This window comes from Heterodontus francisci, chromosome 1 (assembly GCF_036365525.1).
Source record: "Heterodontus francisci isolate sHetFra1 chromosome 1, sHetFra1.hap1, whole genome shotgun sequence".
NCBI lineage: Eukaryota > Metazoa > Chordata > Chondrichthyes > Heterodontiformes > Heterodontidae > Heterodontus > Heterodontus francisci.
The window spans coordinates 77,209,073-77,234,603 of record NC_090371.1 but is presented as its reverse complement, the minus strand read 5'-3'; the positions used below and the strand labels follow the sequence as shown (position 1 = coordinate 77,234,603).

Below are 25,531 nucleotides of genomic sequence, written 5' to 3'. Positions count from 1 at the left end.
AGCGAAACAGTGTTAACGCTTCAGGTCTGTGACCTTTCATCAGAACTGATTAACTCTGTTTCACTCCCCACAGATCCTGCCAGATCTGCTATGTATTTCCAGCATTTTCTGTTTTTATATTGAAAACCTACTTCAAATCAGATTTGAAGTATCTGTGTTTAATGCCTTTCCAAAGTAATGTGGAAAATGACTGTCTAGCTTATCCAAATGGGATCTACTTCCTGATAATTGATTGTCGTAAATTGTGTCTTCAGTCAACACATTACTACTGTGTTAAATCCTTCATGAAAAATGTAGTCTTGGATAAAAGTTTTATAAATAACAGAGCATTATCAATGGTGTATAACTGTGCATTCATCTGAAAATAGCTATTATTGAGATATGATTGTAATTAAGTAAAATAGAAAAGGTGTGTGTGATTAGTATGAGACAAACTGGAAATATTTACTTATTTCTGTTGTTTTTTTTGTAATTTGCATATGTTTTTGTGTATGCATGTGCATGTACATTTATATATGTGTGTATTTTATATATATATATATATATTCATAGACACACATGCATGCACTATGCATAATTTTCATTAGGAAGTATATTTATTGTATGGTGGACAAAAGGGACAAAGGGTGGGTAGGAATTGGCAGTGAGAGGTGGAGGAGGAACAGATGCCAGTTATAACAAAGGGTTAAAAACAAAGGTAATCCAAAGTGATAAAAGCTATTCAGACCACCAAGCCCACTTCATCCAGAGTCTGTGCATGATTATATTCCCATGAACTTCCCTCCCATACCACCTGTTGATTCCCTACTTTTGGAAACACTAATTTTTCCTTCCTGATCTGGCCTGAGAAACAAATCAAGCAGATGAATAATGGGATCGATAGACCATCTCCTTAATGATTTAAACTTAATAATAGAGGAAGAAATAGAGGAACAAAGGAGACGGAAATAGAGTGAATTAGAGTCAAATTAGATACAGCAAGAGAAATAAAGGCCTGGATAATAACACCCTTCCCCACCATGACAGATGGGAGAAGGTCTTAGGAAATGTTAAACATGATAAAACAGGAAACGTGACCCCCACCCCCCCCCCCCCCCAACCCACTGCGTGTGCGCCTGCCACCTATTTCATGGTGGTAACTTTTGCAGCTAGCCTCTCCACAGCACTGATTAACAAGGGCCAAAGCTCTCTAACTGCAACCCCTGTTGCTGGTTTTCCCACCCAGCAGCTGGCCAACCTGTTCTTTTGGTTGGCTGTTAGATGGGAAATGGAAGAAGAAAATTAGAATAAGGTTTTGGCACAAATTCAACAGGACCTTTGTGTCCCCGGCCTTGGCACATTCCACCAGCAGTTTTCTCCTTTCCCTGCACCCACACCACCCTACCCCCCCACCCCCCCAGTAAATATTGGAGCCAAAGTGAGCGAAAGAAAGATTGAATTATAAGAGAGAAAAAAGACAGAAAGAAAACGTAAGAAAAAAAACGTTAACAATTTTAAATTGTAAATTTTTTTCAATTCTAGGATCAATTTACTACCTGTAGGAGTGAGAGTTCACTGTTTCAATTGTTCCTTTTTTGGAGTGGAGACGTTGAGTGGCTTTACAGGAATATAAATCGCATCATGAAAATGATCCTTACATTGTTAAATACCAGCCTTAACTTTCTGTGCTGAATTGAATTTGTATTTATGCCTCAAATCCAGCAGGTTCTTGAAATTCATGGGATGCTCCTATTTTTGCGTGGCTAATTGGGGATCAATGCAAATAGTCCTCAACTTTTGGCAATTCATAACTCGCAGAGTATTTCTTCATTACCACAAATTGCTAGGTTGTTTGTGCACTAATAATGGCAAGTGCCATAAACTCACCATTATTTTCTCAGCAAATTCTGGGCTATCAACAACTTTTCTTCAAAGAGTTTACAAATAACTTCACCTATGCACAATACAGAATTCTTTGGCTGATCTAATGAACGAGAATGCCACATTACAGGATAATGCCGAACACTTTACTGTCAGCATTAATGGACAGTGAGCAACCTCAGCAAACAATATTTTGATGGCAAACTCAATTGATGGGTAAGACCTAATGCATTACGGGCAAAATGCACTTAAGCTCCTTAAAGCTGGAATGGCTCTCCCAGCTAAATTGAATATATCTAAAATGTAATTTTAAACAATATTGCTCATCAAGTCATATTTGAAAAATGATCATTTTCAGACATTTTTAGATTTTTGTTTACATTAATGCTCTAATGGAACTCATCCTTAGTGGCTCAGTTAGCAAATTGGTACATGTGGGGGGAAATTTTATGCTCTCCCCCATGGCAGGTTTGGAGGCGGGGAGAGCATAAAATTGGGTGGGATGGTGGCGGGGGCAGTTCCTCCACCGAAATTTAGTCCCGGACAGGAAGGCCTGTGAATGGCCTTCCCACCCCGCTGCCAATTGAGGTCGTTAACTGGGTAATTTACCCCCATTAAGGGCCTCTTCCCACCGCAGCTGCAATTACCCATGTGGCGGGTGGCCCTGATGCCACACGGGAAGCATGGCACAAACAACTGTGCAGGCTGCTTCCTGGCTCCGGAGAGATGTCCCTCGTTCAAAGGCACTTAGTGCCTGAATGAGGGACACGCTATTGGGAATGGGAGGCCCTGCTGAGGGACAACCCCCTGCCCTTGCTGCTGACCCTTTCCCACCATGGCCCGCACTCCGCAAGAGTCCTCCTGCCCTGACCTACCTGATGCCTGGGTCCAGTGATGATCCTCAGCCTCCAGGACAGTCATCTCCAGCAGTAGCCACCGCATCCACGGTGGTGCTGCAGGTTCCGGCCTCTGATTGGCTGGCAGCTCTCCAAGGGCAGGACGTTCTGGATCCTAAATCCTATGGAAGGCCCACCATTGTTCACTTAAGTGTCTGATTGGCACTAACTTCGGCCAGCCTTCCAGGAAAAAGGCGACATGGGGATCTCGGCATTGATTTCCCCCAATGTCAGCATAAAATTCACTCCCCCCAACCCCTGTTATGACATTTATCCATTCAGACCTGTCTTATCTATGTTGAGTTAGCAAGCTAGAAAATAATCCGAATTGCACATATTATTTACAAATGGTACTGAGCTTTATTCTGTGCTGCCAGCTACTGGTAATCCTGGAATTTGTGGCACAGGCCACAGATTAAGAATGGCAAATGTTAGGATCCCTGTGGAAATCAACAAACCAAAAGAACTGAATTTACCAACCGACCCCAATAAAGAAAAACAAATGGACAAGTTTTCACGTTAATAAATTTTACTTTATCAAATCAAAATCAACATAAATTAAACCTGAATTAACAGTCAAATCACAGTCATAGAGCCATAGAGTTATACTGCACAGAAACAGACCCTTCGGCCCATCGTGTCTGTGCCGGCCATCAAGCACCTATCTATTCTAATCCCATTTTCCAGCACTTGGCCCGTAGCTTTGCATACTATGGCATTTCAGGTGCTCATCTAAATACTTCTTAAATGTTGTGAGGGTTCCTGCCTCTACCCTTCAGGCAGTGTGTTCCAGATTCCAATCACCCTCTGGGTGAAAGCTTTTTTTCTCAAATCGCCTGCAAACCTCCTGCCACTTACCTTAAAGCTATGCCCCCTGGTTATTGACACCTCCACTAAGGGAAAAAGTTTCTGCCTATTCATCCTATCTATGCCCCTCATAATTTTGTATACCTCAATCAGGTCCCCTCCTCAGCCTTCTCTGCTCATAGGAAAACAACCCTAGCCTATCCAGTGTCTCTTCATAGCTGAAATGCACCAGCCCAGGCAACATCCTGTGAATCCCTTCTGCACCCCGTCCAGTGCAATCACATCCTTCCTATAGTGTGGTGACCAGAACTGTACACAGTACTCCAGCTGTGGCCTAACTAGCGTTTTATACAGCTCCATCATAACCTCCCTGCTCTTATATTCTATGCCTCGGCTAATAAAGGCAAGTATCCCATATGCCTTCCTAATCACCTTATCTACCTGTGCTGCTGCCTTCAGTGATCTATGGACAAGTACACCAAGGTCCCTCTGACCCTCTGTACTTCTTAGGGTCCTACCATCCTTTGTATATTCCCTTGCCTTGTTAGTCCTCCCAAAATGCATCACCTCACACTTCTCAGGATTAAATTCCATTTGCCACAGCTCTGCCCATTTTACCAGCCCATATATATCATCCTGTAATCTAAGGCTTTCCTCCTCACTATTTACAACATCGCCAGTTTTCGTGTCATCTGCGAACTTACTGATCATACCTCCTATATTCACGTCTAAATCATTAATGTACACTACAAACAGCAAGGGTCCCAGCACCGATCCCTGCAGTACACCACTGGTCACAGGCTTCCACTCGCAGAAACAACCCTCTACCATCACCCTCTGCTTCCTGCAACTAAGACAATTTTGGTTCCAATTTGCCAAATTGCCCTGGATCCCATGGGCTCTTACCGTCTTAACCAATCTCCCATGCGGGACCTTATCAAAAGCCTTACTGAAATCCATGTAGATTACATCAACTGCTTTTACCCTCATCTACACCTCTCGTCACCGCCTCGAAAAATTCAATCAAGTTTGTTAGACACGATCTCCTCCTGACAAAACCATGCTTACTATCCTTGATTAATCCCTGCCCCTCCAAGTGGAGATTAATCCTGTCCCTCAGAATTTTTTTCCAATAGTTTCCCTATCACTGATGTTAGACTCACTGGCCTGTAATCACCTGGTTTATCCCTGCTACCCTTCTTGAATAATGGTACCACATTCGCTGACCTCCAGTCCTCTGACACCTCTCCTGTGGCCAGAGAGGATTTGAAAATTTGTGTCAGAGCCCCTGCTATCTCCTCCCTTGCCACACATAACAGCCTGGGATACATCTCATCTGGGCCTGGGGATTTATCCGCTTTTAAGCCTGCTAAAACCGCAAATACCTCCTCCCTTTCAATGCTAATTTGTTCGAGTTTATCACAATCCCCCTCCCCGATCTCTACACCTATATCGTCTTTCTCCATAGTGAACACAGATGAAAAATAATCATTTAGAACCTCACCTACGTCCTCCGGCTCCACACACAGATTGCCACTATGGTCCCTAATGGGCCTTACTCTTTCCCTGGTTATCCTCTTGCCCTTAATATACTTATAAAATGCCTTGGGATTTTCCTTTATCTTGCCCGTCAGTGTTTTTTCATGCCTCCTCTTTCCTCTCCTAATTACTTTTTTTAAGTACCCCCCTAAACTTTCTTTCCTCCTCTCGGGTGTCTGCTGTTTTCAGCGCTCTGAATCTGCCATAAACCTCTTTTTTCCTTCTCCAATCCTCTATATCCCTTGACATCCAGGGTTCCCTGGACTTGTTGGTCCTACCCTTCACCTTTACGGGAACATGTTGGCCCTGAACTCTCACTATTTCCCTTTTGAATGACTCCCACTGTTCTGATGTAGACTTTCCTACAAGTAGCTGCACCCAGTCCACTTTGGCCAGATCCTGTTTTATCATATTGAAATCGGCCTTCCCCCATTTCAGTACCTTTATTTCCGGTCCATCTTTGTCCTTTTCCATAACTATCCCCGAAATGCTCCCCTACTGAGACTTCCACCACTTGTACAGTTTCATTCCCTGGGATTAGGTCCAGTAACGTCCCTTCTCTTGTAGGACTTTCTATGTGCTGGCTCAAAAAGCTCTTCTGTATGCATTTTAAGAATTCCGCCCCTTTAAGCCTTTTGCACTAAGACTATCCCAGTTAATATTGGGGAAGTTGAAATCCCCTACTGTTATTACCCTATTATTTTTACACCTCTCTGAGATTTGCCAACATATCTGCTCCTCTATCTCTCCCTGACTGTTTGAGGGCCTGTAGTCAAGTGATTGCCCCCTTTTTGTTTTTAAGTTCTACTCATATGGCCTCATTTGAGGAACCTTCTAAGATATCATCCCTCCTTACTACAGTAATTGACTCCTTGATCAATAGTGCAATGCCACCTCCTCTTTTATATTCCCCGCCCCCCTGTCCCCCCGTCATGCCTGAAGATTCTACATCCTGGAATATTGACCTGCCAGTCCTGCCCTTCCTTCAACCATGTCTCTGTGATAGCAATAATATCATACTCCCAAGTGTGGATCAATGCCCTCAATTTATCTGCCTTACTTGTAAGACTCCTTGCGTTAAAATAGATGCAATCCAACCTTGCATTATTCACTTGTGCCTAAACAGGTCTATATTTGCTCTGCCTTCCAGACTGACTTAATTTCTCTTCTGTATTTGGCTGTGCATTACCCCCTCCTGTACCTCCACTCTGTATCCCATCCCCCTGCCAAATTAGTTTAAACCCAACCCAACAGCACTAGCAAAGCTCCCAGCAAGGATATTGGTCCCGTTCCGGTTCAGGTACAACCTGTCCAACTTGTACAGGTCCCACCTTTGCCAGAAACTGACCCAGTGATCCAGGAAACTGAAGCCCTCCCTCCTGCACCATGTCTTCAGTCATGCATTCATCTGATCTATCCTCCTATTCCTGTACTCACTAGCATGTGGCACTGGGAGTAATCCAGACATTACAACCTTTGAGGTCCTGCTTTTTAATCTGTTACATAGCTCCCTAAATTCTTGTTACAGGACCTCATCCCCCTTTCTACCTATATCATTGGTATCAATGTGAACCACGACCTCTGACTGTTCACCCTCCCTCTTCAGAATGTCCTGCAGCTGCTCAGTGACATCCTTGATCCGAGCATCAGGGAGGCAACATACCATCCTGGAATCGCATTTGTGGCCACAGAAACGCCTTTCTGTACCCCTTACGATAGAATCCCCTATCACTATAGCTCTCCCACTCTTTTCCTCCCCTCCTGTGCAGCTGAGCTACCCGTGGTGCCACAGACTTGGCTCTTGCTGCATTCCTCTGAGAAGCTATCTCCCCCAGTAGTATTCAAAGCAGAATATCTGTTAGAGAGGGAGATGGACCCAGGGGACTCCTGTACCACCTGCCTAGTTCTTCTACTCTGCCTAGCAGTCACCCATTCCCTTTCTGCCTGAGCAGTCTTTACCTGCGGTGTGACCACCTCCCTGTACATGCTATCCATGATGATCTCAGCCTCGCGGGTGCTCCACAATGTCCCCAGCTGCCGCTCCAGATCAGAAACGCGGATTTCGAGCAGCTGCAGCTGGAGACACTTCCTGCACAGGTGTTCGCCCTGGACACTGCAAGTATCCATGACTTCCCACATTGCACAGGAGGAGCACTCCATGCTGCCAAGCTGCCCTGCTGTGACTTACCCTTAATTTACTCCCTTAAATTACTCAAAAATTTGAGATTATTTACACTGGGGACCTTGATTCCCGAAAAACCACTACATACTATATCAAAAAAATTAGTAATAATTACTAGTAATTATTAATAAATTACACTAATTAAAAAACACACTTTAGTAGTACCCACCTTATCACTTATAAGGTAGGTTTTGAGTTTTTTTTTAAAAAACAACTTTCTCTCCCCTGATTTTTTAAAGCTATTTACAGGCATGAACATCTGTTCCTTACCCAGCCAATCAGCTTACAGGTTTCCCGTAACGTCACTGTAAGTCTTTTTTTCCTCCTTTGAAATTCAGCGCGCGGAGACACACACAGAACCTGCTGACTGCTGCTGCTCCAGTCTTCAGGTAGGTGTAGGCCTCGAGCCCCGCTCTCTCTTTATACAGGTCCTGCTCTGGATCCGCCTCCTTCCAGGTCCGCCTGCCGACTCTGCTCTGGTCCAAGGTAAGTGTAGGCCTCGAGCCTCGCTCTTTCTTATATAGTTCCTGCTCCGGATCCGCCTCCTCCCAGGTCTGCCTGCTGACTGCTGCCGCTGTTCTGGTTCAGTCTATAGATATAATACAAATTACATGATAACTATCAGACACAACAAGGATAGATCTCATGATTTACTGGGCAGTCCGCTCAACAAATATGTCACTGAACAGCCACAAAGTTCTCCAAAACTCTGAACTTCTTCAGGTAGCTTTCCAGCTCCTGTTTTCTAAGATGCAGTCACCAACTTAATGCCTTCTCATTGATAGCGAGCATTGCAGTCTTCTATTCAACGTTTCGGTCTTGTCACTTCTCAAACCTCCTCAGTTCTGCTCATGACAGTCTTGATAGTGTGGATTCACCAGTATTTCTTTAAGTCACTGAAAGCAGCTGCCACAATTTGTATTTGCCAATGCCCAGCTCCCAGAACCAGCTTCCAGTCACAACAGCTTGTCTGTAAAGCAGCCTGCAGCCTGCTTCAACTCTACAATCTTCAAATCTGAGTTTGGATAGCTCCAGTCACATGCTTTTCCCCAGAAACCTGAAGTTTTTAGTTTCACTTTTAAATTAGGGACTGTCTCAAAAAAATAAGCTTTGAAACCAGAATCAGTGCATTTAACAGAATTCAACAAGTCCTCTGTTCAGACAGCAGTTTACACATGCTCCTCTACTAGTCTCGCAAACCACAGACTCCATCACACTAAGAACAAAATCTAGTGCTCCAGCTCAGGAGACTCTTCCAATGATTCAGTTGATAAAAACATTTCCCAGTGTGGTTCACAGCCCAACAAACCACTAAGACTGCATTTTGCCATTCTGATATGACATTTAAAGACAAATACACTCATTTCCAGCAGGAATCCCGGCCAATTTTCCCTATCCTGACACAAAGACGTTGAGGCCAGTTGGTGTACCCTACCTTCAGTATCAGCTGTGGTTCAGCATTAGTACTCTTGATTGGGTGATCGCTTTGCAGAACACTTCTGATCAGTCTGAAGCATAACTCTGAGCTTCCAGTCACCTGTCATTTTAATTCTCCTTCCCACTCCCAATCCGATCTCTCTGTCCTCAGCCTCCTACACAGTTCCAATGAAGCTCAACATAAGCTGGAGGAACAACACCTCATCTTTCAATTAGACACTTTACGGCCTTCTGGACTCAACACTGCGTTCATCAGTTTCAGACCATAATCTCTGCTGTCATTATTCCTTTCGGGCAGCAGCTGTTGGTGATGATTCTGCTTTCCCATTTACGCCTCCTCTGGACCCATCTTTTGTTTTTTTTTTCCCATTATCATCTCCTTTTGCCTTGTACTATTATCCCTTCTGTCATTTAATCTCTCCTGCCTTCCACCCTATCACAGGCCTTCCCTTTTGTTCTTCCCTTCTCTGCCTCTGTATTTGCTTAAAACCCCTGTTACATCTCTAGTTTTTTCCAATTCTGATGAAAGGTTAACTTTACTTCTCTCATCACAGATTTTGCCTTACCTTTTGAGTATTTCCAGAATTTTCTGGTTTTATTTCAGGTTTCCATTATCCACAGTATTTTGCTTTTCTATTAGTACTCTTGCATCTGAGTCAGAACCATTCCAGAGACACGAGCACAAAATCTAGACTGACATTCCAGTGTTGGACTGAAGGAGGCACTGAGGCCCCATCTACCCTTTCGGGTGGATGTAAAAGATCCCATAGTATTATTTCGAAGGAAAGCAGGGGAGGTCTCCTGGCCATATTTATCCCTCAGCAAACATCGCTAAAACAGATGATCTGGTCGTTATCAAAATGATGTTTGTGGGAGCTTGCTGTGTGCAAATTGGCTGCTGCTTTTCTTACCTTACAACAGTTATTATACTACAGAAGCACTTCATTGACTGTAAGCCATTGCAAGCAAGATGAAGGACGGCCCTGGAACTAAGATAAATTTTTAGGGCCTCGGCGGGGACAATCGGTCAGGCTCTGGGGGGGTGGGGGGTCAGTTAGTAGGTGAAGGGAGTGATGTGCATTGGGGGCAGTTGGGGCTTCGGGCTTGGCCCTCTGTGGGGCATCGGGTGCCCGATCAGGAGGGACCCCCAACAGCCCGCAAGAAGGCCGCCTGATTTTCCAGGCGGCCATGTGGTCATGTAGCCATCAAGGGTAAAATAACCGTGGCAGCAGGCGGAGGTCCTACAGTGCCAGTTAATTGGCCACTTAAGGGCCTTGTTGGCCTGGGGCGGGTAGGTCGTTTCTCGCCACCACTACCCTGCGTAAAATTGCAGCAGTGGGTGGGAGGGGGTTGGGAACACACCCCACCCCTGGCTCCAACTCAATTTTACGCCCCCCCCCCCGTAAAACAAGTTAGGACGTCCTGACTTTGTGAAAGGTGCCATAAAAATGCAAATTTCTTCTTGCATTTACAGCCTTGGGGGTTGTAAAATTTTGGCCAAGGTCTCTGCATCTGGCCAGATTTTATTGCAAAATGTCTAGCCAGATATTATGTCTTTCCTGCATCCTTTTGGTGTTATTGGTTACTGTACAAAAACATACAATAACATGAATAGCATAAGTAAATATAACATCATTATTGACATACATTTTTATTATGTTTCCATTAAGGAATCTCTGTAAACTTCCCAGCTTTAGCTATTTATCATACAGTGCTCCCTGGCAAAACTTAACTGTGGAAGTTTTTTGATTGCGAATATTTAAGGATGTGAGGAAAATATGCCCAACGCCTGAACCTGATCACTTTTAAGGAACCAAATAAATGGTTCAAATTAGTGTTATCAATAGTGCAATGTTCAGTTTTCTCAGTAATTAGTGTTACAAAAACTTACTGAAATATTTTGGGATTTGGAGTAAACATAATTTAGAAGTTTTTACACATTTCCATATGAGCAACTAAAAGAAAATAGACAATTAAAAAATTGCTGTTTTTTATTTTAAAGGATTGTACTGTCTTCACAAGGAAAGAAATTCTGAGGTAAGTCTAAGCAAGTTATTCATATGCATAAATGCCTAAAAATTATTGGGAGTAATGTTATCATATGCAGTTATGTTAAATTCCTCTTCTTCTTATTAGAGTGGCAGTATAAACCATTTAAAATGAACAAAAATAAATAGGTAACAACAAATGCCAAGAACTCCTTATGGGGAAAATGGTGATCAGCATAACTCACATCAATGTGTGAGTCATTGCCACTATCCACCTGAATGGTAGCCCTGTTCGCAGAAAATGTCAGCCTGCAATTAAGATTACAGCCAGAGCAGCATGGATGATGGTAAGTAAAGGCATGAACACAGTCACATCTGTAGTCCAAAGCTGGGACCAGGTGATGAAGAAAATTTTTTACGTTATGCAATGTTGTCAAGGTAAATGTGGGAACATGTGACAACATATTAATAGGTTGTTTGCAAAACTTTTTCATAAGAACATAAAAAATAGGAGCAGAAGCAGTCCATACAGCTTCTTGAACCTGCTCTGCCATGCAATACGGTCATGGCTGATCTTCTGCTTCAACTCCACTTTCCTGTCCGCTCCCCATCTTCCTTGATACCCTGAAAGAAAAAATATCTGTATCTCAGCTTTAAATATGGAGCATCCACAACCCTCTGGGATAGAGATTTCCAAAGATTCACAACATTCTGAGTGAAGAAATTTCTCATCTCAGTCCTAAATGATTGATCACTTATCCTGAGACTGTGCCCCCGTGTTCTAGATTCTCCAGCCAGGGGAAATGACCTCTCAGTGTCTACCCAGTCAAGCCCCTTAAGGATCTTGTAAGTTTCAACAAGATCACCTGTCATTCTTCTAAACTCCAGAGAGTATAGATCCAATTTACTCAGTTTCTCCTCATATGGCAACTCTCTCATCCCAGGAAGTAATCTAGTGAACCTTCACCGTACTGCCTCCAATGCAAGTATATCCTTCTTTAAATGTGGAGATCAAAACTGTGCACAGTATTCCAGGTGTGGTCTCTGTAGTATAAGGATGTAAAGGGTTAATGCTGGAGACAGTGAGAGCAACACCTCCCACTGTAAGAGTGATGATGTAACAGTCACATGGTGATGGGCTTTGGAGAAGAGGAGAGAGCAGCACTCAGGATGCTGGCTTAGGAGGCTTGTTGAGAGTGTATATAGTATTAACCTGAGTCAGAGACTTTCTCCAGAATGCCCCAGCTATGCCAAAACAAAACACAACAGTCTCACCAAAGCCCTGTACAATAGTAGCAAGACTTCCTTATTCTTGTACTCCAATCCCCTTGCAATAAATGCCAACATGCAATTTGCCTTCCTAATTGCTCGCTAACTTTCTGTGCTCCTTGTACAAGTACACCCAAGTCCTGCTGAACATTAACATTTAGAAGTTTCATGCCTTTTCAAAAAATATTCTGCTTTTCATTGTTCTTCAATGTAAACTTTGGTACAGCATCACAAAGGGAAAATGCAGTGAACTCTTGGGAAATGTTCATCCTTCTAAACAGACAGGCATGCTCATGATTGTGTATTGTCACCTTATCAAAGAGCTGACTGTGTTACCCATTAAATTTACCAATTAGTAAACCAGCACAAGATTATTAACTCCATATGTCTATTAAATATGGCTAGCATTCTTGGTACTTGGGTTCTCTCACAATCCTCTTTCCACTATATGTCCTTTTTACATTTACTTGTTGGAAATGTCTGTAAATAACAAGAGGCAATGCAAGTAGACTAGAGGGAAAGCCCCCAGAGCTCCTTATGAGAATAGGACTGCAGAGACTGTGGGCACGGAGACAAATTATGGGCATGAAGGTAATAGAGGGAACGCTGGAGAGCGAAGTTAAAGGCCTCGCTCAACCTCGGGGCTAGCATCCTTCATTTCTCATTCCTTATCTGAAAACAGCGGAGGCACTAGAGGAATATAGAAAGTGTAGGGTGGCACTTAAAAAAGTAATTAGGAGAGCGAAGAGGGAACATGAAAAAACACTGGCAGGCAAGATAAAGGAAAGTCCCAAGGCATTTTATAAGTATATTAAGAGTAAGAGGATAACCAGGGAAAGAGTAGGGCCCATTAGGGACCAACGTGGCAATCTTTGTGTGGAGCCGGAGGACATAGGTGAGGTTTTAAATGATTACTTTTCATCGGTGTTCACTATGGAGAAGGATGATGTAGGTGTAGAGATCGGGGAGGGAGTTTGTGATATACGTGAACATATTAGCATTGGAAGGGAGGAAATATTAGCTGTTTTAGCGGGCTTAAAAGTGGATAAATCCTCAGGCCCAGATGAGATCTATCCCAGGCTGTTATGTGAGGCAAGGAAGGAGATAGCAGGGGCTTTGATACAAATTTTCAAATCCTCTCTGGCCACAGGTGAGGTACCAGAGGACTAGAAGACAGTGAATGTGGTACCATTATTCAAGAAGGGTAGCAGGGATAAACGAGGTAATTACAGGCTGGTGAGTCTAACATCAGTGGTTGGGAAAATATTGGAAAAGATTCTGAGGGTCAGGATTAATCTCCACTGGAGAGGCAGGGATTAATCAGGGATAGTCAACATGGCTTTGTCAGGGGTAGATCATGTCTAACAAACTTGATTGAATTTTTCGAGGAGGTGACTAGATGTGTCGATGAGGGTAAAGCAGTAGATGTAGTATACATGGATTTCAGTAAGGCTTTTGATAAGGTCCCACATGGGAGATTGGTCAAGAAGGTAAGAGCCCATGGTGTCCAGGGCAATTTGGCAAATTGGATCCAAAATTGGCTTAGTGGCAGGAGGCAGAGGGTAATGGTCGAGGGCTGTTTTTGCCATTGGAAGTCTGTGACCAGTGGTGTACCACAGGGATCGGTGCTGGGACCCTTGCTGTTTGCAGTGTACATTAATAGTTTAGACGTGAATATAGGAGGTATGATCAGTAAGTTCGCAGATGACACGAATATTGGTGGCGTTGTAAATAGTGAGGAGGAAATCTTAGATTACAGGAGATATAGATGGGCTGGTAAGATGGGTAGAGCAGTGGCAAATGGAATTTAATCCTGAAAAGTGTGAGGTGATGCATTTTGGGAGGATTAGCAAGGCAAGGGAATATACAATGGATGGTAGGACCCTAGGAAGTACAGAAGGTCAGAAGGACCTTGGTGTACTTGTCCATAGATCACTGAAGGCAGCAGCACAGGTAGATAAGCTGGTTAGGAAGGCATATGGGATACTTGCCTTTATTAGCCGAGGCATAGAATATAAGAGCAGGGTGGTTATAATGGAGCGATATAAAATAAGAGTTAGGCCACAGCTGGAGTACTGTGTACAGTTCAGGTCACCACATTATAGGAAGGATGTGATTGCACTGGAGAGGGTGCAGAGGAGATTCATCAGGATGTTGCCTGGGCTGGAGCATTTCAGCTATGAAGAAAGACTGAAAAGGCTAGGGTTGTTTTCCTTGGAGCAGAGAAGGCTGAGGGAGGGCATGATTGAGGTGTACAAGATTATGAGGGGCATTGATAGTTTAGATAGAAAGAGACTTTTTTCCCTTAGCGGAGGGGTCAAGAACCAGGGGGCATAGATTTAGGGTAAGGGGCAGGAGGTTGAGGGGAGATTTGAGGAAACATTTTTTCACCCAGTGGGTGGTTGGAATCTGGAACGCACTGCCTGAAGAGGTGGTGGAGGCAGGAACCCTCACAACATTTAAGAAGTATTTAGATGAGCACTTGAAATGTCATAGCATACAGGGCTATGGGCCAAGTGCTGGAATATGGGGTTAGAATAGTTGGGTGCTGTATGGCCAGCACAGACACGATGGGCCTAAGGGCCTGTTTCTGTGCTGTATAACTCTATGACTGTTCACTCATCCAGTTCTTCTCAATGCAGCACTTTAGTGTAATGCACCGCAATGTCTTGCTATGTGCAACAATGTTCTTGGTTTGTCTTCCTTCAAGTATTGAAGGGCGGCACAGTGGCGCAGTGGTTAGAACTGCAGCCTCACAGTTCTGGGTACTGCCTGTGTGGAGTTTGCAAGTTCTCCCTGTGTCTGCGTGGGTTTCCGCCGGGTGTTCCGGTTTCCTCCCACAGCCAAAGACTTGCAGGTTGATAGGTAAATTGGCCATTGTAAATTGCCCCTAGTGTAGGTAGGTGGTAGGAGAATGGTGGGGATGTGGTAGAGAATATGGGGTTAATGTAGGATTAGTATAAATGGGTGGTTGTTGGTCGGCACAGACTCGGTGGGCCGAAGGGCCTGTTTCAGTGCTGCATCTCTAAATATAAAAATAAATATTGTAAAGTATTTTCTTCTGCTACATTTGGTGCCCACAAGGAAATGATAGAGACCAAGGGCAGGATTTTCAGTTGAGTGTCAGAACCCTGACGTCAGAAGCATTTCCAGGTCCCGACACTGCATGGGGGTGGGGCGCGGGGGAGATAGTCACAGCCTGCAATTTTGGCCGAGGTCCACAGCTAGTTGGCTGGAGGCCGGATTTGGTGGCCAATTAGCAGTGGCGGGCACGAGATGGAGGCGGGACTCTTAACGTGCAGGCCCAATTTAAAGGCGTGACGGTAGCCATTGTAATGGTAGCCATCTTGCATCGCAATGGAAGGCCGAAGTCAGCTGGAGGAGAGGCAGAAGCATGGCAACTGAGGCAGAGCTGCTCCACTGTTTACTGATGCAGCTCTTGAGGTGATGTTGGAGGCAGTCTGCAAGAGGCGAGGGATCTTGTTCCTGGAGGGTGGCAGGAAAAGGCCACCGAGTCAAACTAAGCAGGCATGGCTTGAGGTGGCAGAACATATCAGTAGCTGCAGTGTTGCCCACAGGACCTGGGTGCAGTGCCGCAAAAGGTATCATGACCACCTTCGCTCTGATGAGGTGAGTGCAATGCAGCACTCAGATGACAAGCCTCCAGGTACGCGGCCACCAGCAGACACACCAGCTGAGCAGCTTGAGGGTTCTTGGTGCTCCTGAACTTGGGAGAGTTGTGTGCGCAGGGTAATTACTGACACATTAGCAAGGCTCAGAGCCCTAGGACCTAGCAGCATGGATACATGCAGCTTCTTGTACAAAGGAGCCATTGGAATTAATGAGAGAGGACAGCATTGCCTTATCTCCCTCTCTTTTGTCCTTGCAGGAGAAAAGGGCACAGACTGCAAGGGAGAGGATGGGCACACAGAGGAGGCATACCCCAGCTCGCCATCCTCACTGCTATGGAGGAGGTGGCAATGGACATCGCAAGGGTAGCGCCACATGACGAGGTTGGCAATGGAGAGATGTGAATACCTGCAGGAAAGGGTGAAGAGATATTGCAGCCTCTAGATGAAAGGGATGGAGTGCACTCCTGCCCCTCCAACAGCATGCTAAAGCCTCAGCTGCATCGGAAAGCCTCAGTTCTGCAGAGGCATCTGCTATCATGGACAAATTCTCATCATCTCCTTGTGTCTCCCACAGAGTCAGTGGTGGAGGGGGAGGATGGAGGTGCAGCAGCATCACTAGGAGCCTTTGACAAAACCAAACCAGCAGAGCTAGCACTGTCCCATCATTCAAGCGTACCCTCCACCAGCACAGATATACTCACATCAGTGGGTCCCAGCACACAGTTAGAAAGGGTAGCATTAGGTGAAGAGCACAACACTAGTGAGCAGGAGGAGGTGGCGGAGGCAGAGGCAGCTGTGGGCAGTCCCTCTTGGAGGATGGAGGATAGACAAAGCCATGCTCAGCTGGAAGCCACAAGCAAAGGCAGCTGTGTTTTGACCAGTGGCATGAGATGCGTGCCCACATGTCGGACTTCCCTGAGGCATTGCAGAGTCATGGGCTCAGAATGGAAGAGACCATTTAGCTCATGTGCACCACCATGGCTCAGGGCTTTGAACGCATGAGCTTCTCCATTGAGACAGCGGCCAACCTCATGGAAAGCCATATGCACTCTGAGTGGATCCAGGAACAGCACACTGACATGAACAGAATGCACACAAAGCTCTGTAGCACTGACCAATCAGTGGCACTAATGGTATAAAGATGCCTAGATGGGTGTCAGTTGCATCCCTCCAGCAACCAGAGTGCCGTCCAAGGGCTGGGGCAGTCACCAAAGAGGACAAGGGTGCCAACCCTAACAGTGCACCATCAACATCATTGGCCTCCTTGGCTGCTCTGAATGAGGGACTATCTATGCAGCAGGGCCATGTGACGGAGGCTACACCAGTGTAGCAGTCTCTGGAGGTGCCCCCACTCCACCTCCACGATGAGGACGACTGTCACATGCATCTCAGTCACAAGCAGAGACATGCGAGCAGGTTGCCTCCATCTCATCCAAGGCCATAAGGGAAGCACCGCATAGAAATGACCGGGAGTGAAGGGCACCACGTCAGTCAGAGCCCTGAGTGGTTCACTGGGGTTTATTTTATTTGTGAATGTGCAATTTGCAATTTATTGATAACACTGGAAATGTTGAGCCACAATTCCAGACATGTGAGTTTCCATTCTTTCATGGCAAGACTGCATAAGAGGGAAGAAGTAGTGAAGGGAAGCAAAGGTTTTTGAATGGGGACACTGAGATCACTGGAGAGATATGTACTATGTATTGCCAGTAAGAATGGATCTATTCAACGTTGTGTTTTTAATGGATGTGTTCTCACAGGCAGATCAAAGTGAGAGCCAGAGCTCGCAGTCCTGCTGGATGAGAAGTGCTCAGGTGAAACATGCCTGTATGAGATGTGCCCTGGCATTCACGCCATCCCGATGAGAGCTTTGACTCCTGAGCTGGCCCCGACACCTCCCTGCACAGCATGGGCACTGTTCCACTCTGTGTCCTCCTCCTCCACTGATGAACTGTGTTGATCGAGTGATTCACCCTCATCGAGGTCCACTTCTCTCTGGAAAACCATGTTATATAGAGTGCAATAGACGGCCATAATGTTCGAGACCCTTGCAGGAGTGTATTACTGGGTGGCAGCCAACCAGTCCAGGCACCAGAACTGCATATTCAGAAGCTTGATGGCCTGTTCGCTGGTGGCCTTTGTGAGCAGATGGCTTCAGTTGTAGCGCTTCTGTGTCTCCATCTCGGGGTCACGAGTGAGTAGCCATCTCTTCAAGGGATATGCCTTGTCCCTTAGAAGCTATCCACAGACTTTGGATGGTGGTTTGAAGAGCTACAGCACCCTGGACCGCTGGAGGATGAAGGCATCATGGCAGCTGCCAGGATAGCGAGTGCACACACACATAAAGCTTTTGTTATGGTCGCAGACCAGCTGAACATTGAAGAAATGGAAGTCCTTCCTGTTGAGGAATCTCACTGGCACCTTGATGGCTACATGGATGCAATCAATGATGCCCTGCACCTGTGGGAATCCAACGATGGAGGCAAATTGCACTGCCCTTTGTGCCTGTGATGCCCGATCTGTTTGAAATTGTATGTACTGCCCAGCTCTCGCAAATAGGGTATCAGTGACCTGTGAGATGCAATGGTGTGCTGCCACATGAGAGATACCACCAAGGTCTGCAGCCGATCTGTGGAATGAGCCAGAGACAAAGAAGTTCAAGGCCACAGTGACTTTAGCTGCTAATGGCAGGGTGTGACGAGCAGTGCTAGAAAGTCTGAGGTCTTCCTCAATGAGGGCACAAATCCCAGTTACCATATACCTAGATAGGTGCAGTCTCCTGAGGTACTGGTTCTCATGTCCAGGTATCTTCTTCTTCAGTGGTACATTCGATGCTGAGAGTACGGTCTTTGTTGCCTTCCTGCCCCTTGTTACCCTCCTCCGATTTCCTCATGCCCAGGGCTCTGCATCTGCTCCTGAGGATGTTGATCCTCATCACTACTGGTCCCTATCACCAAGTACCTTAATTTCATGTCCAGCTGTTGCCTTACTTGCGGTCAGCTGCACTCACAATGCTTACTGGATCCCTCCCCTCTGATGGCCCTGCAATCCCTGGCGGCTCACAACCCCCTCCAATGACTGAGCACACACAGACCACATGCTCTGCCAACTCTGTTCACCTGATAGCACTTATGTGCCACTGGATGAGTGCCCCTCTCAGCCGTGGGCCCTTTAATGGGCCCAACTAATTGAATGTTGCGGCCATGACTGGCTGCCCGCTGTGTTGGTGCCTCCTTCCACTTGGACTGTTTCTGATCCCTTACAATCTTACAACCCGTGCTTCCCCACAAAATTTACAAATTGGCCCTTGACGTGCTGCCAACAAGGCATTATGAAATGGACATGGGTGGGAGGGGGAACTGTTTGCAGAAACTTTGGCTGAAGAGATTGAATTTGAGAAATTATTGATGGTGGAAAGAAAGCTGGAGGGCTGAAGAATTTGAGGGAGAGAATTCCAGAGTGCAGGACTGATGTGCCTGAAGGCTATACCTCCAATGATAGAACTAAAGCCAGGAGTTTAATCACACTTCTACCATGGGGCAAAATTCCCTCGAGTGTAGGACATTATTGTCTGTATTCATATAGCCAACCTGCCCTATACCCAATGCTATTCCATTCCTGGACAGAAAGGTTACCCCTCCAACAATGTGTAACCGATCTGTGACAATGGGACTCAATTATTCACATAATTTGAATTGACCAGTGGCAGGTAGCAACTGCAACCAAGTCTGAGATGATGATCATCTCCATCAAGAAATAAACTAACCACCTCCCCATGACCTTCAATCATACCACCGATGTCAAGTACCCCATCATCAGCATATTGGGGATCACCACTGACCAGCAAGATACCTCATCAATAATGTGGCTACATGAACAGGGCAGAGGCTCATTTTCCTACTTTTCAAAGCAGAACAATCAACAATAAGGTTCAAATCAGAAGTATGATGGAATTTTCACCATTTGTCTGGATGAGTTCAGCTGCAACAATAAGGAAGCTCAACATCATCCAGGTCAGAGCAGTTTTCTGTCTACGGACATCTGTCAGTAGACTCATTATCTACCCCCCTCCACCCACGGTCTACTGTGGTTGTTACCCAAGGAGTTCCTGTTATTCATACATCCTACAGTAACTCATAGTGCCAGCATTATTTAAAGAGGACCGATTGTCCTAGGCCCAACCATCTTCAGCTGCTTCATCAATGACCTTCCCTCCATCATAAGGTCATGAGTGGGGATGTATGCTGCTGATTAAACAGTGTTCAGTACCGTTTGTAACTCCTCAGATACCAAAGCAGACTGTGTCCACATGCAGCAAGACCTGGACAACATTCAGATTTCAGCTTATAAGTAGCAAGTATCATTCGTGCCACGCAAGTGCCAGGCAATGACTATCTCAAACAAGAGAGAATCTAACCTTCTCTTCTTGACATTCAATGGCATTACCATCGCTGAATCCCCCACTATCAACATCCTGGGGGTCCCCATTGACCAGAAACTGAACTGGATCAGCCGCATAAATACAATGGCTACAAGAGCAGGTCAGAGGCTGGGAATTCTCTGGTGAGTAACTCACCTCCTGACTCCCCAATGTCGGTCCACCATCTACAAGGCACAAGGCAGGAGTGTGATGGAATACTCTCCACTTGCCTGGATGGTGCAGCTCCAACAACACTCCAGAAGCTCGACACCATCCTGGACAAAACAGCCCACTTGATCAGCATCCCAACCACCATCTTAAACATTAATTCCCTCCACCACTGGCACACCGTGACAGCAGTGTGTACACAAGAACACAAGAAATAGGAGCAGAAGTAGATCATATGGCCCATCGAGTCTGCTCCACCATTCGTTTCCACTTTCCTGCCTGCTCCTCATATCTCTTGATTCCCTGTGAGACCAAAAATCTGTCTATCTCAGCCTTAAATGTATTCAATGATGGACCATCCACAACCCCCTGGGGTAGAGAATTCCAACGATTCACAACACTTTGAGTGTAGTATATTCTCCTCATCTCAGTCCTGAATGATTGGCCCCTTATCCTGAGACTGTGTCTCCGTGTTTTAGATTCCCTGACTAATGGGAACAATCACTCAGCTTTTACCTCATCAAGCCCTTTCAGAATCTTGTATGTCTCAATTAGATCACCTCTCATTCTTCTAAACTCCATTTAAAAGATGCACTGCAGCAACTTGCCAAGCCTCCTTCATATCATCTCAGAATCACAGAATGGTTACTGCACAGAAGGAGGTCATTCTGCCCTTCATGTCTGTTACAGCTCTCTGTAAGAGCTACCCAGCTAGTCCCACTCCCCTGCCTTTTCCTTGTAGCCCTGTAAATCTTTTATCTTCAGTGCTTACCCAATTCTCTTTTGAAAGCCATAATTGAATCTGCCTCCACCACATTCTTAGGCAGTGCATTCCAGATCCTACCCATTCACTTATAAAAAAGTTTTTCTTCATGTCACCTCTGGTTCTTCTGCCGATCACCTTAAAATCTGTGTCCTCAGGTTCTCCACCCTTCAGCCAATGGGAACAGTATCTCTGTATCTGCTCTGTCCAGACCCCTCATAATTTTGAACACCTCTATTAAATTTTCACTCAACCTTCTGTTCTCTAAGGAGAACAGTCCCAGCTTCGCCAATCTATCCACATAACTGAAGTCCCTCAACCTGCGAACCATTCTCGTAACACTTTTCTGCACCCTCTCTAATGTCTTCACATGCTTCCTAAAGTGTGGTGTTCAGAATTGGACACAACATTGCAGTCGAGGCCAAACCAGTGTTTTATAAAGATTCACCGTACTCTACGCCTCTATTTATAAAGCCCAGGATCCCGTATGCCTTATTAACTACTTCCTCACTCTGCCCTGCCACATTCAACCGTTTGTGCACATATACCCCCAGGCCCCTCTGCTCCTACAATTCTTTAGAATTGTATTTTTTATTTTATATTGCCTTTCCTCATTCTTCCTACCAAAATGTATCACTTCACACTTCTTTGCATTAAATTTCATCTGTCACTTGTCCACCCATTCCACCAGCCTGTCTACATCCATTACTGTCATCCTCACAGTTCACAATACTTCCAAGTTTTGAAGTGCAGTGGTGTCAGCAGCTTCCATAAGTATTTTTTTACATTCTGGAGGTGAATTACACCATTCAAAATCAACTTATATGATACAAAGAGTCATCAATTATGCTGTCCAGTGATATCTACTGACTAATTAACTACTCACTGACACTTAATTAAAGTTATGACAAAACCAATTGCCTCTAGACCTTGATCCAGACATGGATACCGTTATGACCAGGTGAGAAAGGTGTCTAGGGGTCTTTTGCTGTCTTCACCTGGTCTTATTGTAACTGGGTTTTAATTTTAAACACACTGTTCCCCCTTTGGTGAACCCTTGTTCACAGCTTTCCAATTATAAGGCAAAGAAATGAGGACAAGCAAGCTTTCTTAGGTTTAAAGAAGAAAAGTGAAAAATATTAAACCTTAAACTTAAACTCTAATACGGTTATTGACTACAGATACACGCCGCGCACCACGTTAACTTTCACACACGATACACACATGCAAATAGGGACAGAAAAGAGCAGAAGAAAAATAGTGGAGAGGTTTGAAGCAATCTCTGAAGAGTTTTTTTTTTTACTGTGCTGCGAGCTCGCTGTAGGGTCCTTGATTGTAGGTAGTCTTGCTTTTCGTTGGGGCACAGTATTCTTTTTAAACCTTGTTCACTGTAGGAGACTCTTCTCACTTGGGGTTCATATATCTTCAGTGGTTTTCAGTTCCGTGGGAAAGAGATCGAAGCAGACAGGAGAGGTTGCGGCAAGCCTAGCCACGAGAGGTCGTTTCCAGTCCAGGAGCAAACAGCTTTCTGATTTCAAATTCCTTGTTGGAAGTTCAAATTCAAAAAAACTCCAACAGTCAGGTAGTCATGTGACCCAAACTGGCCTGACCACATCTGTTTGTGTATTCGGCCGTCTTAGTAGTTAACCTGGAATGCTTCAACGTCTGGTAATCAAAAGTCCATTGTGGATTAAGTTGGAGCAGGGAATAGCCTCTTTGTCCTTTGAAATACTGTCTGTTGATATGCTAATGTCTCTTTTCAGCCAAAGTCTCCAATTGTTTTTTAAAGCAAGTTCTTTCTTCACCAACAACTGTTTAAAATCAATGTTCATGTAGCAAAATTAATTTTCCTCATTATTGGCAGGTGGGGGGAGGGGGTTGCCTGACAATACAAAATCTGAATGCAAGATGAATGGTGAGACTAACATCACTTGACATCACGACAGCATTTGATTTTTTAAATTCATTCTACTGGTGACACTGCAGAGGCTGCAGAGCAGCCAGCCCTCTGATTGGCCTGGCAGCTCTTGGGGGCAGGTTGCTACCCTTAATAGGGACGGCAGCCCCAGCGGTGGTCACTTAATTGGCCACCCTGGGAAGATGCCTCTCTGGATCCTGCCTCGTGCTTTCAGCCCCGGTGGTGGGACCAGAGCCATTGTGGCAAAATTCCAGTCCAGCAATGATTGTATTGAGGAGGATCAAGGGGCCATATGGTCTACTCCCGCTCCTATTTCTTATCTTTATATGTTTCCTTCCTCTTCTTGGTTAAAGACAGATGTAAAGATTTAGTAAATGCTAATTCTCTATTTACAATTTCAGTTATCTACAATAATTTTTAAACTCTAAACTACAAATACACTGCCCTACAAGTTCTGCCACCTTCCGATATCCCCATTATGTTGGAATTGTTATGCTTACACTGGATAGCTGGATATGTTATATATATCTGACTTATCTCAGAGCAATGCAGATATCACACTTGTATTAAATCACCAACTGGTTTATTTACAGCACATTAAGCTATAACATTTCTTACACAATTTCAGTACAATGTCTTCTTATAGCAGTCATTGTGTTTTCTGTAGAAGATCCAAACTGTGTCTTTCAGTTTCACTTTTAATTCTTAAGCTCCACCCATAGGCTTAAGCAATCAAACACAGTGAACACAGATAAGTGGACAGACTAATACAATCAAACCCAGAACAATCAAACACTACAGGAATCAATACTTATTACATAGTCTCCTGAACCATTATTATTTTGCAGGATCTGAACCCTACAGAACTCATTACTTCCTTTATTCTTTCCTTCCTCCTATAATTTTCTGGCTTTTAAACCCAAACTTAGCATCACCTAGTCATGACTTATCTTGTTTTCTTTTTTACTTTTTCCAACCTGAGTCCTATACTTCATCATGGACTCTCAGTTTATAAATATCTGTCTTGCTGTCTTGTGTTGGCTGGAATGAATTTTGATTGTAGTCTCACCAACAGTATACTCTTCATAATCCTTCTGCAATGTCCCAATTGTTATTGTGTTCCAATTAATGTCCTGTAAAATATATTTTACATTCTTTGAAGCTTATTGTATTGAATCCAATATTCTAGTATCATTATATGTTTTCACATCCTAATGAACACTTCAGTGCTAATGATGTCTTCAATGAATCTTAGACGCTCTTTACTACGAGCACGATATGCCACTGTATCACAATTATTTCTATTTTTTATTCAACAATTGTGTTGTAAAATGTTGCTATTGACCTTAACGTGATATTCTTATACATCTTCTCTCAATCCAGCAAAATAAACTAGTGTGCTTCAGTTCTAACCTCTTCATTTTTCATTCTTTATAACATATTAGCATGGGGAAAATTAATCCATTTACATTTGCCACTGATTTGTGTTTCCTTCTGGCTTCTGTTGTCTTTCAGGTTGTATCACAGATATCATGCATTGGCACCGCAGATTGTTCCACGTCATTTCAATGATAGTGCAGACATCAAACTACCTCTGGAACTCATCAGTGAGATGCCAGAGTTGAAGGTACCAGTGAGAGAGTAGATGGTAAAAATTTTATAGGTCTTCATCGCTCCTGGTTGAGACATTTGATACCTTGTCTGGGTGCTTGTTGAGATTTCCTCATAGTAGTATGATTGTTCCAATTTTTAACCCCTCCCACCAAGTACAAATGGGGCAGCCAAGAAGGTAAAATGTTGTGTACGGATTTGTGCGTTCCTTCCCTATACCATGCTGGGCTTCCAGCAGGGTGGAGGCTGTCACCCAGGAGGTGGAGACCTAATTAAAATGGGAAAGTTGCATTCAATAACATGATCAGCACTATGTCATGATTTAACTCAAGGATTAGGAGGCCCGAGCACCAGAGCTGGCAGCAAAAGCTAGGAGAAACCAGCCACGGGCCAGAAGAGACACAGACAATGTTTTTTTTTAAGATCCTTGTGGTCCAAGAGGACCATTGCTATAAATTTTTTAAGGACACTGTTTCCTCCTCTTCCAAAGATAGCAAATAATGCTGGACAACGATCCTTGGGAATTGGCTGTCGTCTGGTAGCTTATTCAAACGGCCATTTTTATGTATAAGACAATAAGTGCCACCAGGCTATTTGACCAGTGAGAGGGAGAGGGAAAGGGAGAGGGTGATTATAGCCAAGGCTGATTCTGCCTTTGTCAGCTAGCCACAGGTCATATCCAGTAAAGCTCACAGGACAGCAACAAAAAAAATCACCATTACACATAATTTCAAGACATGCATTTTTTCTTGGTATATTTGTGCTTTTACTTGAACATCCGGTATCCTAATTTCTTTCTTTTTCCAGGAAAATCCCTTTCACCAAAAGATTCTTCAAGTATTTTCTGAGGATAAGCAGGAGAACATGACATTTAATGACTTTCTAAATATGTTCTCTATCTTAAGTGATCTGACACCTCATAATTTAAAGGCATATTATGCATTTAAAATTTATGGTAAGTGTTCAAGTGGTGAGTGAATTGTGGCAACAGAATGGATAGAAATCTTTTGCAAATGAAGTTAAGTATTGATCTTTCCTATT

General features: G+C 44.4%; 2 protein-coding genes across 2 annotated transcripts in view; one reads left to right on the top strand and one right to left on the bottom strand.

The window, feature by feature from the left end:
* LOC137370115 (calcium and integrin-binding family member 2-like) overlaps positions 1 to 25,531 on the top strand; it is a 48,027-nt gene that overhangs the window by 5,249 nt on the left and 17,247 nt on the right. Inside the window, exons 2-4 of the mRNA XM_068032296.1 lie at positions 10,724 to 10,758; positions 24,395 to 24,506; positions 25,298 to 25,445. Of these exons, the coding sequence (XP_067888397.1) occupies positions 10,724 to 10,758; positions 24,395 to 24,506; positions 25,298 to 25,445 (295 nt within the window). The remainder of the gene's footprint in view (positions 1 to 10,723; positions 10,759 to 24,394; positions 24,507 to 25,297; positions 25,446 to 25,531) is intronic.
* Positions 23,779 to 25,531, bottom strand: part of LOC137370107 (myosin-IIIb) — a 250,764-nt gene continuing 249,011 nt past the window's right edge. Inside the window, exon 31 of the transcript XR_010975080.1 lies at positions 23,779 to 24,012. The gene's annotated coding sequence lies outside the window, so the exon portion shown is untranslated. The remainder of the gene's footprint in view (positions 24,013 to 25,531) is intronic.